Source organism: Rhineura floridana, chromosome 7, assembly GCF_030035675.1.
Source record: "Rhineura floridana isolate rRhiFlo1 chromosome 7, rRhiFlo1.hap2, whole genome shotgun sequence".
Taxonomy (NCBI): Eukaryota; Metazoa; Chordata; class Lepidosauria; order Squamata; family Rhineuridae; genus Rhineura; species Rhineura floridana.
In genome coordinates this window covers 36,374,700-36,386,876 of record NC_084486.1, presented here as the reverse complement: position 1 = coordinate 36,386,876, position 12,177 = coordinate 36,374,700, and the positions used below count along the sequence as shown (strand labels likewise).

The 12,177-nt window shown below is 40.5% G+C and overlaps 1 protein-coding gene across 20 annotated transcripts in view; it reads left to right on the top strand.

Annotated features, from left to right (window-relative positions):
- CDH23 (cadherin related 23) overlaps positions 1–12,177 on the top strand; it is a 785,528-nt gene that overhangs the window by 380,317 nt on the left and 393,034 nt on the right. For all 20 annotated transcript variants that reach the window (XR_009763949.1, XR_009763950.1, XM_061635232.1 and 17 more), the window contains one exon: positions 8,430–8,508. Coding sequence is in view for 18 of the 20 variants with exons in the window: in XM_061635232.1 (XP_061491216.1) it covers positions 8,430–8,508 (79 nt within the window). In the remaining 2 variants the exon portion in view is untranslated. The remainder of the gene's footprint in view (positions 1–8,429; positions 8,509–12,177) is intronic.

The window sequence follows — 12,177 nt, the reverse complement described above, 5'->3', positions numbered from 1 at the left end:
CCTGAGGTTCTCTAACTGGAGATGGCAGGGACTGAATATAGGGCTTCATACATTTAAAAGGATATACTCTGCTGTTGAGCTATGTTAAATGTTGAATGAACTAGCTTGCCAGACTAAGGAGTGCTGGTAAACATAGTGACCTGTAACCTCCTTAGCTGTATTTACTGGCTTGGAAACCATAATCACTGCTGGTGATTTAGAAACTCTCTTTTCTGTTAGTAGCATGGCTGTAGCTACTTTATTTTATTCAAAGGTCAGTTACCAAGGATTTATAGTTAATGTCTTCACATTAACATGAATACATTCGTAAAGTGTCTTTGAAGTGCCTGGAATATAATCTGTGGCTTCAAAGAACATTTTAGTGTAACATTTTAAAAAATATATTTTCTGTTTATATATCATTGAGAGAGCCTGATATGAATATATGGGTTTTAATAGTGCTTTAGCTGAATTACAAAATTAGTCCTATTGTGAGCACTTTACAAAAGAACACTGCACAAGACAATCTAATCTTAGATTAAGTCTCTAACCAAACATATTTTGACCTTTATCAGGTCTTCTTCAGTGGACAATGTGAATAAATATTGACTGTATATTACTTAGCTCCTTTCAGGTATTGACTGGAGTGAATAACCTATACAGTATAATATATAAGTATATATCCTGCTCAGTCTGTTGGTCTAGAACTGGTCAATAGATGTTTGAAATCCTTTGTAATATGAGCCTTTCAGGTTAAGTCAAATTATAAATCAGTTTATGTATAAGCTTCCCTTTGAAGTTGACATGTTCAGATACATAAGATAGTGAGAAATCATGTTTGTTAAGCAAACTTTCAATCTCTATATATGTTTGTATTGATGATTATTTAATTGTATATTTTGGTTGTTATGTTCAGTTGTGTTATTTATTAAATTTATATTAAAATTATATTAATCATTCCAACAACTCAAGCTAATATACCATTTAGCCCAATTTTGTAATTCAGCTTTTGTTAAGATTGGGTTCTTACTCTTTGAAGTTGTAGTTTAATAGCACTTTAGAAATAGAACTAAATTTCCAAAACTGACTATTCATGCTGTCCCATGATGTCTTTGGACATGTGAGAATTTATTATTGTTGTTGTTGTTGTTATTATTATTATTTACATTTGTATACCGTCCCATAGCCGAAGGTCTCTGGGCGGTTTACAACAATTAAAACATTAAAAACAAATATACAAATTTAAAAACACTTAAAAAAAACAATTAAAAAAAAACATGCTAAAATGCCAAGCGGAGTCTTGACCTGGCACCGAAAAGATAACAGTGTTGGCACCAAGCGCACCTCGTCAGGGAGTTCACTCCATATTTGGGGGGCCACCTCTGAGAAAGCCTTCTCCCTTGTTGCCATCCTCCGAGCTTCCCTCAGAGTAGGCACCCAGAGGAGGGCCTTTGATGTTGAGCGTAGTGTATGGGTGGGTTTGTGTCGGGAGAGGTGTTCAGTCAGGTATTGTGGCCCCAAGCCATGTAAGGCTTTATAGCAGGGGTGGCCACTCTGTGGCTCTCCAGATGCTGCTGAACTACAGCTCCCATCAGTCTCAGCCAACACAGCTCATGGTCAGGGATGATAGGAGCTGTAGTCCAGCAGCATCTGGAGAGCCACGGAGTGGCCACCCCTGCTTTATAGGTTAAAACCAGCACCTTGAATTGAGCTCGGAAACATACAGGCAGCCAATGCAAGTGGGCAAGAATCAGTTGTTCGAACCGTCTGGTCCCTGTTACCAATCTGGCCGCTGCATTTTGCACAAGCAGTTTCCAAACCGTCTTCAAAGGGAGCCCCACATAGAGTGCATTGCAGTAATCTAATTTGGTGGTTACCAGAGCATGGACAACTGAAGCCAGGTTATCCCTCTCCAGATAGGGGCATAGCTGGGCCACCAATTGAAGTTGGTAGAAGGCACTCCGTGCCACTGAGGCTACCTGAGTCTCAAGTGACAAAAGATGGTTCTAGGATAACCCTTAAGCTACGAACTTGCTCCTTTAGGGGGAGTGCAACCCCATCCAGGACAGTTGGACATCCACCATCCGGTCAGAAGAACCACCCACTAGCAGCATCTCAGTCTTGTCTGGATTGAGCCTCAGTTTATTAGCCCTCATCCAGTGCATTGTCACAGCCAGACTCTGGTTCAGCACATTGACAGCCTCACCTGATGAAGATGAAAAGGAGAAATAGAGCTGTGTGTCATCAGCATACTGATGGCAAAGCACTCCAAAGCTCTGGATGACTGCACCCAACAGTTTCATGTAGATGTTGAACAGCATGGGGGACAGAACTGACCCCTGTGGAACCCCATACTGGAGAGTCCAGAGTGCTGAGCAATGTTCCCCAAGCACCACCTTCTGGAGCCGACCTGCCAAGTAGGAGCAGAACCACCTCCATGCAGTCCCTCCCACTCCCAACTCAGCCAGTCTTCCCAGAAGGATACCATGGTTGATGGTATCGAAAACCGCTGAGAGATCAAGGAGAATCAACAGAGTCACACTCCCCATCTCTCTCCCGACAGAGGCCATCATACAGGATGACCAAGGCTGTTTCTGTGCCAAAAGCAGGCGTCAAACCTGACTGAAATGGATCCAGATAATCGGTCTCATCCAAGAGTGTCTGGAGCTGGCCTGCCACCACTCGAAGTCCTTGAACCGTGCCCAGGAATGGAACATTTGCCACCGGCCTATAATTATTAAGATTTTCTGGGTCCAGGGAGGGTCTCTTCAGGAGTGGTCTCACTACCGCCTCTTTCAGGCAGCCAGGGGCCACCCCCTCTTGCAGAGAGGCATTAATGACTTCCCTGGCCCAGCCGGCTGTTCCATCCCTGCTAGCTTTTATTAGCCAAGAAGGGCAAGGACCCAGCGCAGAAGTGGTTGCAGAAACCTGTCCAAGCACCTTGTCAACGTCCTCAAGCTGTACCAACTGAAACTCATCCAAGAAATCAGGACAAGGCTGTGCTCTGGATACCTCGCTTGATTCACCTGCTATAACACTGGAGTCTAAGTCCTGGCGGATGCTAAAGATTTTATCCTGAAAGTGCCTAGCAAATTCATTACAGAGGGCCTCAGAAGGATCTACGATGTCCTTGGGGCCAGTGTGTAATAGTCCCTGGACAATTCTGAAGAGCTCCACTGGGCGGCAGATTGATGATTTGATAGTGGCAGCAAAATACTGTTTTTTTGCTGCCCTCACTGCCCCTAAATACAGCTTACCATAGGCACTTACCAGTGTGTAATTGCATCCACCAGGAGTTCGTCTCCATCTGCACTCAAGCCGTCTCCTATATTGTTTCATTGCTCTCAGCTCTGGGGTATACCATGGAGCCGTACGAGCTCTACACAGGAGAGGGCACTCAGGAGCATGTAGTAATGTAGGGTAGAAGGCAAAAGGGAATCAATTTGAAATCTATGTTGTCTATTATTATTATCTTTCTTTATACCCCGCCCTTTTTCCAAACTGTAACTCAAGGCGGCTTCCAGATAAAAAGTACACATAGTTAAGGACATACAAAAATCTGCATTAAAATATAATTGATTGATAGTCTAGGCAGTGTACCATTGTCAGTGAAGGCCCAGGAAATGCAAAAATATCCTTTAACATTATGCGCAGAAATGCCCTTCAACATTATTGCTTAGTCAAATGTAGATCTGGGTTAAACGAAATGGGTGTTTAGCTAAATCACATTCTAAGGCTTCAAAAAACCTTGGAAGTAAAGAGGCATTCCCTTGATGGTACAGATAAGTTGAGGAAATCAGACAGTGCACATACACTGGATTAGGATGGGGATTAAAGGAGGACTCCTATTCCTTGTCCTGGGTGTGTTATATCACAGGGTCCGAACATGCTCTTGTATGGAGAGCTTGGTTGTTCATGTGTTTGCAGGAAGCAAACCAATGTGATTATTCACCTCTCCAATGCTAGAGATCTATCAGATAATTAAATCACAGCCAGGGCCCCATTTTAGCTGGGGTCTTAGAGCCAGTATTAAAAATGCTTCTGCACTTCCTGGACTTATGTGCTGAACACTGTTATTGAGATTTTACATATCTCTGAATTTTGTGACGCAGTTGTTGTCTCAAAATAATAAACCAAAATGTAATTGAATTGCATTTTTAAGGATGAAATACATTTAGAAATGCATATTTTGTGAGTAAATGCCTATTTTTGAATGCAGATTTTCTGCCTGTCGTTACCTTTGTTATTACCTAAGAGATAACTGAGCTGTATGTTCCTAATTTGCCTGGAAAACTGATAGAAATTGCCTCCCTGGACTCCTGCTGGGAGGAAGGCGGATATAAATCAAATAATAAATAAATAAATAGAAAGAATTTAGGTGTATTTATCGTTCTCTATTAGAAGTAGCTATTTCTATATGATGCAACAACTTACATAGTGCCAAGATATTTTAAAAAACCAAAGAACTGGTTGTGTAGAAGCAGTTATAAAGAAAAATTGGGCTAATAAGACAAATGGATAGGAGATAGAAGTGATTTTGTCTGACCTTTGGCCTTCAGCTGGAAAATTACATTAGTTTGCTGTCTCATTAGACTGCAAATGCCACTGTTGACACTTTTTTTCTGACGGCAAAATGAACACCTCTTTTCCCTGGGTCTCAATAAACAAAGGAAAGCAAAACAGCCTAAAGTCATCAGTGTGTTCACACTACATTAATTATTATTATGTGTGTAAATATGGGCATTTGTTGAGTAACCATGGCCCCAGGAGAAAATTCCTAGCTTTTATACTGAAAGATGTGGAGGCTAAAGGGGAAAGGCTCCAGTTCAGTAACTCTGATCTGTATATGGACGGTTCCCTTGCCTGTGCATGTTACCATGTAAGTATAGCCTTCCCCATTCACATCAGTGTTGCGGACAACTTCTTTGTTACACAATCAGAGCTGCCTTTTGATGCAAGGGCATACTTGAAGCTCCATAATAATTGCTGATCATTGTTGATCTCTGTATGAAGCTTCATTTTGATCATAGACACATGAACGAAGACCATCTTTAAAGCTCCATGAAGGCTGAAACCCAGAGATTCTGGGTTGGAATCATCATCCTTTGACACTTGGGATGTATATTTTTAGGACCCACCCTATTATTGTAATTATAATTTGTTTTAATCTGCTTTTAATGTTGTATTTTAAATTGCTGTAATCTGCCCTTGGACCTTAAGGTGAAGGATGGGTGGTGGTATAATCATCATCATCATCTGTGCATCCTTTGTCCTTTTAACACAGCCTTTAACAAGCTGGTACTTGGCTGGTGCTGATGATAATGGTAGTCTAGAATATCTGGAAGGTACAAAGTTGGTCAAGGCTGTCTGAAAGATTGTTGTACCCTTTATATACCCAGTCAGTCACTGCACTCTGCAGGTGAGGGCCTCCTGCAGATGCCAACTTAACAGGAAGACTGTTCTGCACAACATCGGAAGTGGACCTTGAGAGTTGTGGATTCTATCCTTTGGAATTCCCTCCCCTTAAATATCAGGCGCCATCTCTATTATCTTTTTGGTGCCTATTGAAGACCTTCCACTTTCAACAAGCCTTTTAAAGTATAGACATCACACTCTGCATTTGTGCTGAAATTGCTTTCCTAGATATTTTTAAAGTTGTTTTTAAAAGATGTTTTAAAGATGTTTTGTTTTAATATATTTTTATAGATCTTTTGTTCTAATATGTTTTAAAGTCTTTTGTTTTTAAGATTTTTTTAAAGTGCTTTTAGTATTTTTGTTTGCTGCCCTGGGCTCCTTCTAGGTGGAAGGGTGGGATATAAAATTTAAAATAAAGAAATAAATAAAGGCTGTTTTAACCAATACACTAACCTGCTCCTTAGTAAAGAATTAAGACCGACTGTTCAAAGTGGGGAATTTCAATTGCACTTGTAGTTAATTTTTGTTGTCCATTTTCCTGAGAGAGTAAAGGAACATAATTTTTCAGAGCAGAATGGGGTTGACAGCAGTAAAAAAAGGACCAGAAAACCTTGGTTACTTGACAAAGATGCTTCGTTCAGAGAATAATGGAGAAACTTATTTTAGTTTGGGGAGTAGGGACAGGAGTATATCTCTGAGTTGTGTGTTATTGGCAGTAGTATAAAATGGGTACCTTGCAAAATATTTATTTATTTAAAAATATTTTTATCCTGCCCTTTTACCCCACAATAGGGCACTCAGGGCAGCTCACAATAAAATTGTACACAATAAAAACACAGAAATATAGAAAAAATATATAAAATAGATAAAAATACATAAAGTACAGTTAAAAATATAGGGGAGTGATGTTAAAAGGGGGTAATAAAATCAGTTCTAGGCACAGCCCCTCCCAAAGGCTCTCTGGAACAAGATGGTTTTCAAAAGTCATCATGGAGGGAGCAGAGTGGGCTTCTTGAGGTAGGGTATTCTAGAATGTGGGGGCCATAGCTGAAAAGGCTCTCTCCTGCGTGCCTGCCAGTCTAACATCTTTCATTCCAGGCAAGCAGAGGAGACTAGAGGCACTGATCTTAAATCACGGGTGGGTACATATGGACATAAGTTGTCCCTCAGGTACATTGGTCCAAGGCTGTTAAGGGCTTTAAAGGTTAAAACCAGCACTTTGGATTGAGCCCAAAAGCATATTGGGAGCCAGTGATGTTAAGAAAGCACAGGGATGCTATGATCTCCACACCACAATCCAGTTAACATTGGCTGCCACATTTCGAACCAAATGCAATCTCTGAACTATTTTCAAAGGCAGCCCTACATAGAGTGTGTTACAGTTATTAAGCCTCAGTGTCACCAATGCATGTGTCACTGTGGCCAAGTCAACTGCTTCCAGAAACTGGTGCAGCTGGTAGACCAGTTTGAGTTGGCCAAAAGCACTCCTGGGTGTTGCAGCCACCTGATATTCTAGCAGCAGGGCAGGATCCTGGAGTACTCCCAAACTATATACATGCTCCTTCAAGGGGAGTGCGACCCCTTCCAGAACAGGTTGCAGCCCTATCCCTGGTGCAGCTTTCCCCTTGACCAGCAACACTTCCGTCTTGTCTGGATTAAGTTTCAGTTTGTTAGTCCACTTCCAGCCCTTCACAGCCTCCAGGCACTCAATTAAGATAGATGTTAAAGAACATGGGAGACAGAACGGAACCCTGTGGGACCCCATAGACCAGCGGCTAGGGGGTCGAGCAGTAGTCTCAGCAGCACTTTCTGGGACCTGTCTTCCAGATAGTACCAGATCCACCATAAAATGGTACCTCCCATCCCAGCTAGATAGCCCAGAAGGATACCATGGTCGATGGTATTGAAAGCTGCCGAGAGGTCCAGCAGCACCAACAGCGATGCACTCCCCCATCTGATGCACTCCCCCATCTGATGCCCATCTGATCACCCAACAAGCAGGGTGATCAAGGAGGTCTCTGTCTGATGACCAGGCCGATTCAGCCAGGAAAACTTGGAGCTGAGCAGCCACTACCCTCTCAATCACCTTGCCCAAAAAGAGGAGATTAGAGACTGGGTGGAAGTTGTTAAGATGTGCAGGGTCTAATGAAGGCTTTAACAAACGTCTTGGCATAGAGCCTTGGCATAGAGCCTTCCTTTCAGAGGGGAATGATGTCTGGAGCCACAAACAAAGACATTTATTATTCAGTTGCTCCTGGTATAATGAGAATTGCATAGTAAAATGAACAATGTACTGCTCTTCCCAGAAACTGCAAAAGGTTGCTTATGCATTTTAGATGTGTACCTGCTTCCCATGGCCTCTGTTTAAGGTTTCTATGTTTCAGCTCTCAGAAGAAGGTGACCCTAGTAAAAAGCAAAGCTCTCTAATAGCCATATTCACCTTGGTGACCTGACTTCAGCTCCAGCTCACTGAACTCATGTTAAGTGACAAAGAAAATGTCATTAGTGCTGTCTTCAGAATCCCCCCATGAACATTCACCCACTTAAGAAAAAACAACCACCACGATTTAATTCCGCTCATGTCTACCCACAAGAACATGGATGCCATGTGGGTCATATTCTGTTGGTGTCATCTTGAGAGTCACAGGTCATGATTGAGGTTTGCTGCAATAGGTGTGTAGGAGGAGTACAAGACTTTAATATTAAAAGGCTATCAACGGCCGTGTTGGGGACATTTGCTGTAGAAATTAAACAAGTTGCTTTTTCTGGTTCTTGAGCACCTGAGAAATAGCTCACAAGCAAGTTAAAGCAATTTTAAAATCTACTGGTGGAGTTCCCCCCCCCCCAGACATGCTGGGCTTGTCATTGGATCCATTCATAGAGAATACTTAGCATGTTTGGGGTTATGAATTACCAAACAAATTATCAGGGAATGAGGTATGGAACTACACAACAAGAATGATAAATGGTATGGAAATAAACTCAACAGTGCCTGAAAACTGAAACCCTCCTTTTCTTTCCTTTGTGGTCCTTAGGGCACAACTGTGCGTATGATAACTGCAATTGACCAGGACAAAGGACGACCCAGAGGTATTGGCTACACAATTGTGTCAGGTGAGTCCATAAAGAGTTTGTGTACAGCAAGCATGATTGATGTCAATCTAGAGTGAAGTGAGTAGTGGCCTAGTGACAAGCTTTCAGTCACTCTGAGCTGTGAAGTGTTACACTTCCACAGTAGAACTTTGATAACTCCTCTGTTCCTGTTCATGTAGTTTATTGATAAATCATATCATGTTTGCCTGCATTGTGATATTGGGATATCTTCCTTCTCTTCTACAATCTAAGATCCTTTTCTAGAATGCTCTGTGAGTCTTTATATTCTTTTTAAAAATGATTATAGATGTAAATAAGAAAATGTAAACAGATATTTAAATATAAACAAACTATTAAAAACCCAAACTCATAATATCATGAAACTAAGTTGTGAATTTGAAAATTATATATTAGATTTACATAAATTAATGAATGGAGATCAGCAATCCCATTTTTGCCTGTTTGCCAGCATTCTTTATTGAATGAATTCAACATTGATATCAGTAATATTGTCTGGATTATGTTTCAATGAATTTAATGTTAGAACAGGGATCCAGCTGTGAAGAAGTGGAAATTTTAATTTTTATCTGTGCTTGAACTGAGCTTCAAGGGACAAGATGTTGTGATCTGGCATATGTCTGTTATCCTTGGCTTGAACTGTTAAGCTGTTATTTTGCCATTAAAGACTCAGGACATTTATGTTTTTGCAAATTTCTTTTCATTGTTCTGTAACAAACAAAGAATATTCGAAGTATCAAAATTAAAATGGGATATTTTTGGAACACACACTGGAATTTAGTAGAATTGTATCTGAAGAGGAAATGTACAATATAAATTTAAAAATAAATAAAATAAAATAAGATCTGCATCATGTGGTCCTCAAAATACATCATCTTCACATTTTCAGTTTGGAAGTATGTGAATTTGCAAATTCAAATCTGAACTGATATATGATTTGTTTTTTCTACTGATAAGCCACTAAAGCTTGTCACCTCTTTATAAGACACTGGATTTGAGACCACAGAATTATCACACATGTAGGCTAGCAGACAAACATCAGATTGCATTCAGCATCAGTAGATGCTTCTAAATTGTGTTCAAAGCTCATTCCTAAAATGAGTGGCAATGACAACCCATTATTTGTCCTTTGGTGATCTTTTGGAAGTTAAAGGTGCAATCCTAAGCACAGTTATTAGAAAGAGTCCCACTGAACTTTGAGGGACTCACTACAATGTAAATATGCTTAGGATTGACCTACAATTTTGTAAAATCATTGTATATAGAAGGGGTCACCAACTTTTTTGGACAAAAGGGCACATTTCAAAATTTGATAGAGTGCTGGGACCACCAGTCACAGAATGACTGCCACGGGGGCATGACATAACACAAGATGGTTGTCGTTGGGGCATGGCATGACACACAATTAGAGAGTAGTCATGGTAAAGCTTCTTCCATAATTGTATTTCCACACTAGAAAAGGCCTGGCCTGTTGAATTTCTGCCTGCCATACCACTGTTGAGGGCACAAGAACCCTGTTTTTCCCCAATGCCAAGCCTAAACCAAAGCCTATGGTACCATTCTGTACCCACTTTCCTGGAAGTAAGCCCCAGGTAAAAGACTTAACTATATAATGAATTCTTTATGAGTCCCTGGGCTTTAGCTCCTGTGAAGCAGGAGACATGACGAAGCTTTTTTTGCAAAGTTTTCACATTTACCTTTTCGGGTGAGGGAGATATTTTAACATTCACCCATACTTAATTTGTAGTATTATTTGCAGAAAATAACTTGTAGGCTCTATCTGATTTTAGGCAAATCCAGCACAGGAAAGATACATCCTGTTTGCTAGGGGAAAAGGGCAAACTATGGAGATTTCAAGGACAAAAAAAAAAGGATAGAAGCAGGAAAAGTACACTAAAAGGGAGGGGAAAACAGCACCTCTTTAGTAGCCTCAGGATTGCCATTCCCTGGTGTTCAAGCAACTCACTTATTAATCACAGCTCTGGCTTCACTCGTTGGATAACAACACCAAGAGGCAGGAAAAACCAGGCTAGCTAATTTCACATGAATTGCTTAGAAGGGTACCTGTACGTTTTGCTCCATAACTTTCCTTCTAGGAGGGCTAGAGACTTGCTTTAAAGAAAGAATGTTCATATTCAGGGCACCTGCAGGCAACAGGTTGGTGACCCCTGGTATATAGAATTGCTCAGTGCATTACCTAACAAATTCAGTCCTCTGGAATGGTTTTCTTCTTGAGTCATTACTAATGAAACTTGCTTTTGTTACTATCACTTACCACTCTTTGTTCCAAAGAGGATCTTTCTATTTTGTCATTGCTTTTGCCTTTTCTTTTTGTTGCTGTTATAATCAGCTTGAGGTTTGCAAGTGTCATATAGCTGGTTTTGGTGTAGATTTTATTCTTCTTCTTCACTTCTCCAACCTCCTTTTAGTATGTTTTGGAAGGAAACTTGCCCATCAATACTCTCAATAATGGAAGCCTTGATGTAGACAAGACTGCAGGATCTGTGAGTTGCTGTATCCATTATATGCACTGAAACTGTTCCAGTCAGACAACTTGGTGGTAAACCTGCAGGTCCTTTCAAAACACCAGTAATCACTGTCTTTAATCCAAATGCCCCTAGGTAGAAGCTGGTAGAATTTGGAGCTATGCAAAGTTGCGTGAAATGCACAGGATCTTCCTACATCTTTTGAACATAATGTATTCTTTTTACAGCATTCAATCATCTGTAAAGTTCCAATGTGCTTCAAGCAATATATTCAGTGTTTCCCATTCTCCACACAGACCAGCTTCTGCTTTTAAAGCTTTTTTGTTTTTTAAAAATCAGTATCATTAATTATTTCTGAGGTTGAACATTTTTTTTTACTGCTGCAAAAAATGTGTAGCATGGACAGAGGTATGTTTTCTTTCTTGAAGCCTGGTATTCTGTATTTGATCTAACAAAAATCATATAGCTCTGTTGACAGCCAGCATTTGATAGCAGATCAGACAGAAAAACTCATCTATAGACTGGTATGCATGTTTCCTGCTACAAAACTAGCAGCTTGTTTGCATCTGACTGAATTTTTTTCTACATTGTAGTGTCATTCACAAGTATTTGTCAAGTTTAATAAATAAATCCCTCGTATAACCTACTCTGCATTTTTCATGCTCTAGATTTAAGGACAACTTCACTTTACCATGTTTACATTTTGAAGTCAAATACCTAGTTCACACATAGCACTAAGCCTAAGCATGAACTAGCAAGCTTTTGTGTTCACCGAACAAAAATTGCAGCCATTTTGCTCCTTCCTCAATTCTGCTGCTGCCATGCTACCCAGAGCTCACCCATGGTTTCACTTAACATTATATATTAACCTGGACTTACTGTATGTCTTGCTCCAAACAAACCATGAGCTGAGGCCAAGATTTGTTCTTGGCTTACTGCACATAGTTTGGGGGAGGCAAATCACTGGTTCACACATAATGCTAAGCCAAAACATGGCTTGGCTCTAGTCAGTGTGGTGGTAGCAGCAGGACCAGGGAGGAGCAGTGCAGCCACAATTTTCGCTCTGTGTACCTGCACACTTGCTTGTTGTTACTTAACCATGGTTTGGGTTAGCGTTATGTATGAACCAGACCAAAATATTAATGACCCAATCTTTTAAATGAAACATCCATACTACAACTTGTCA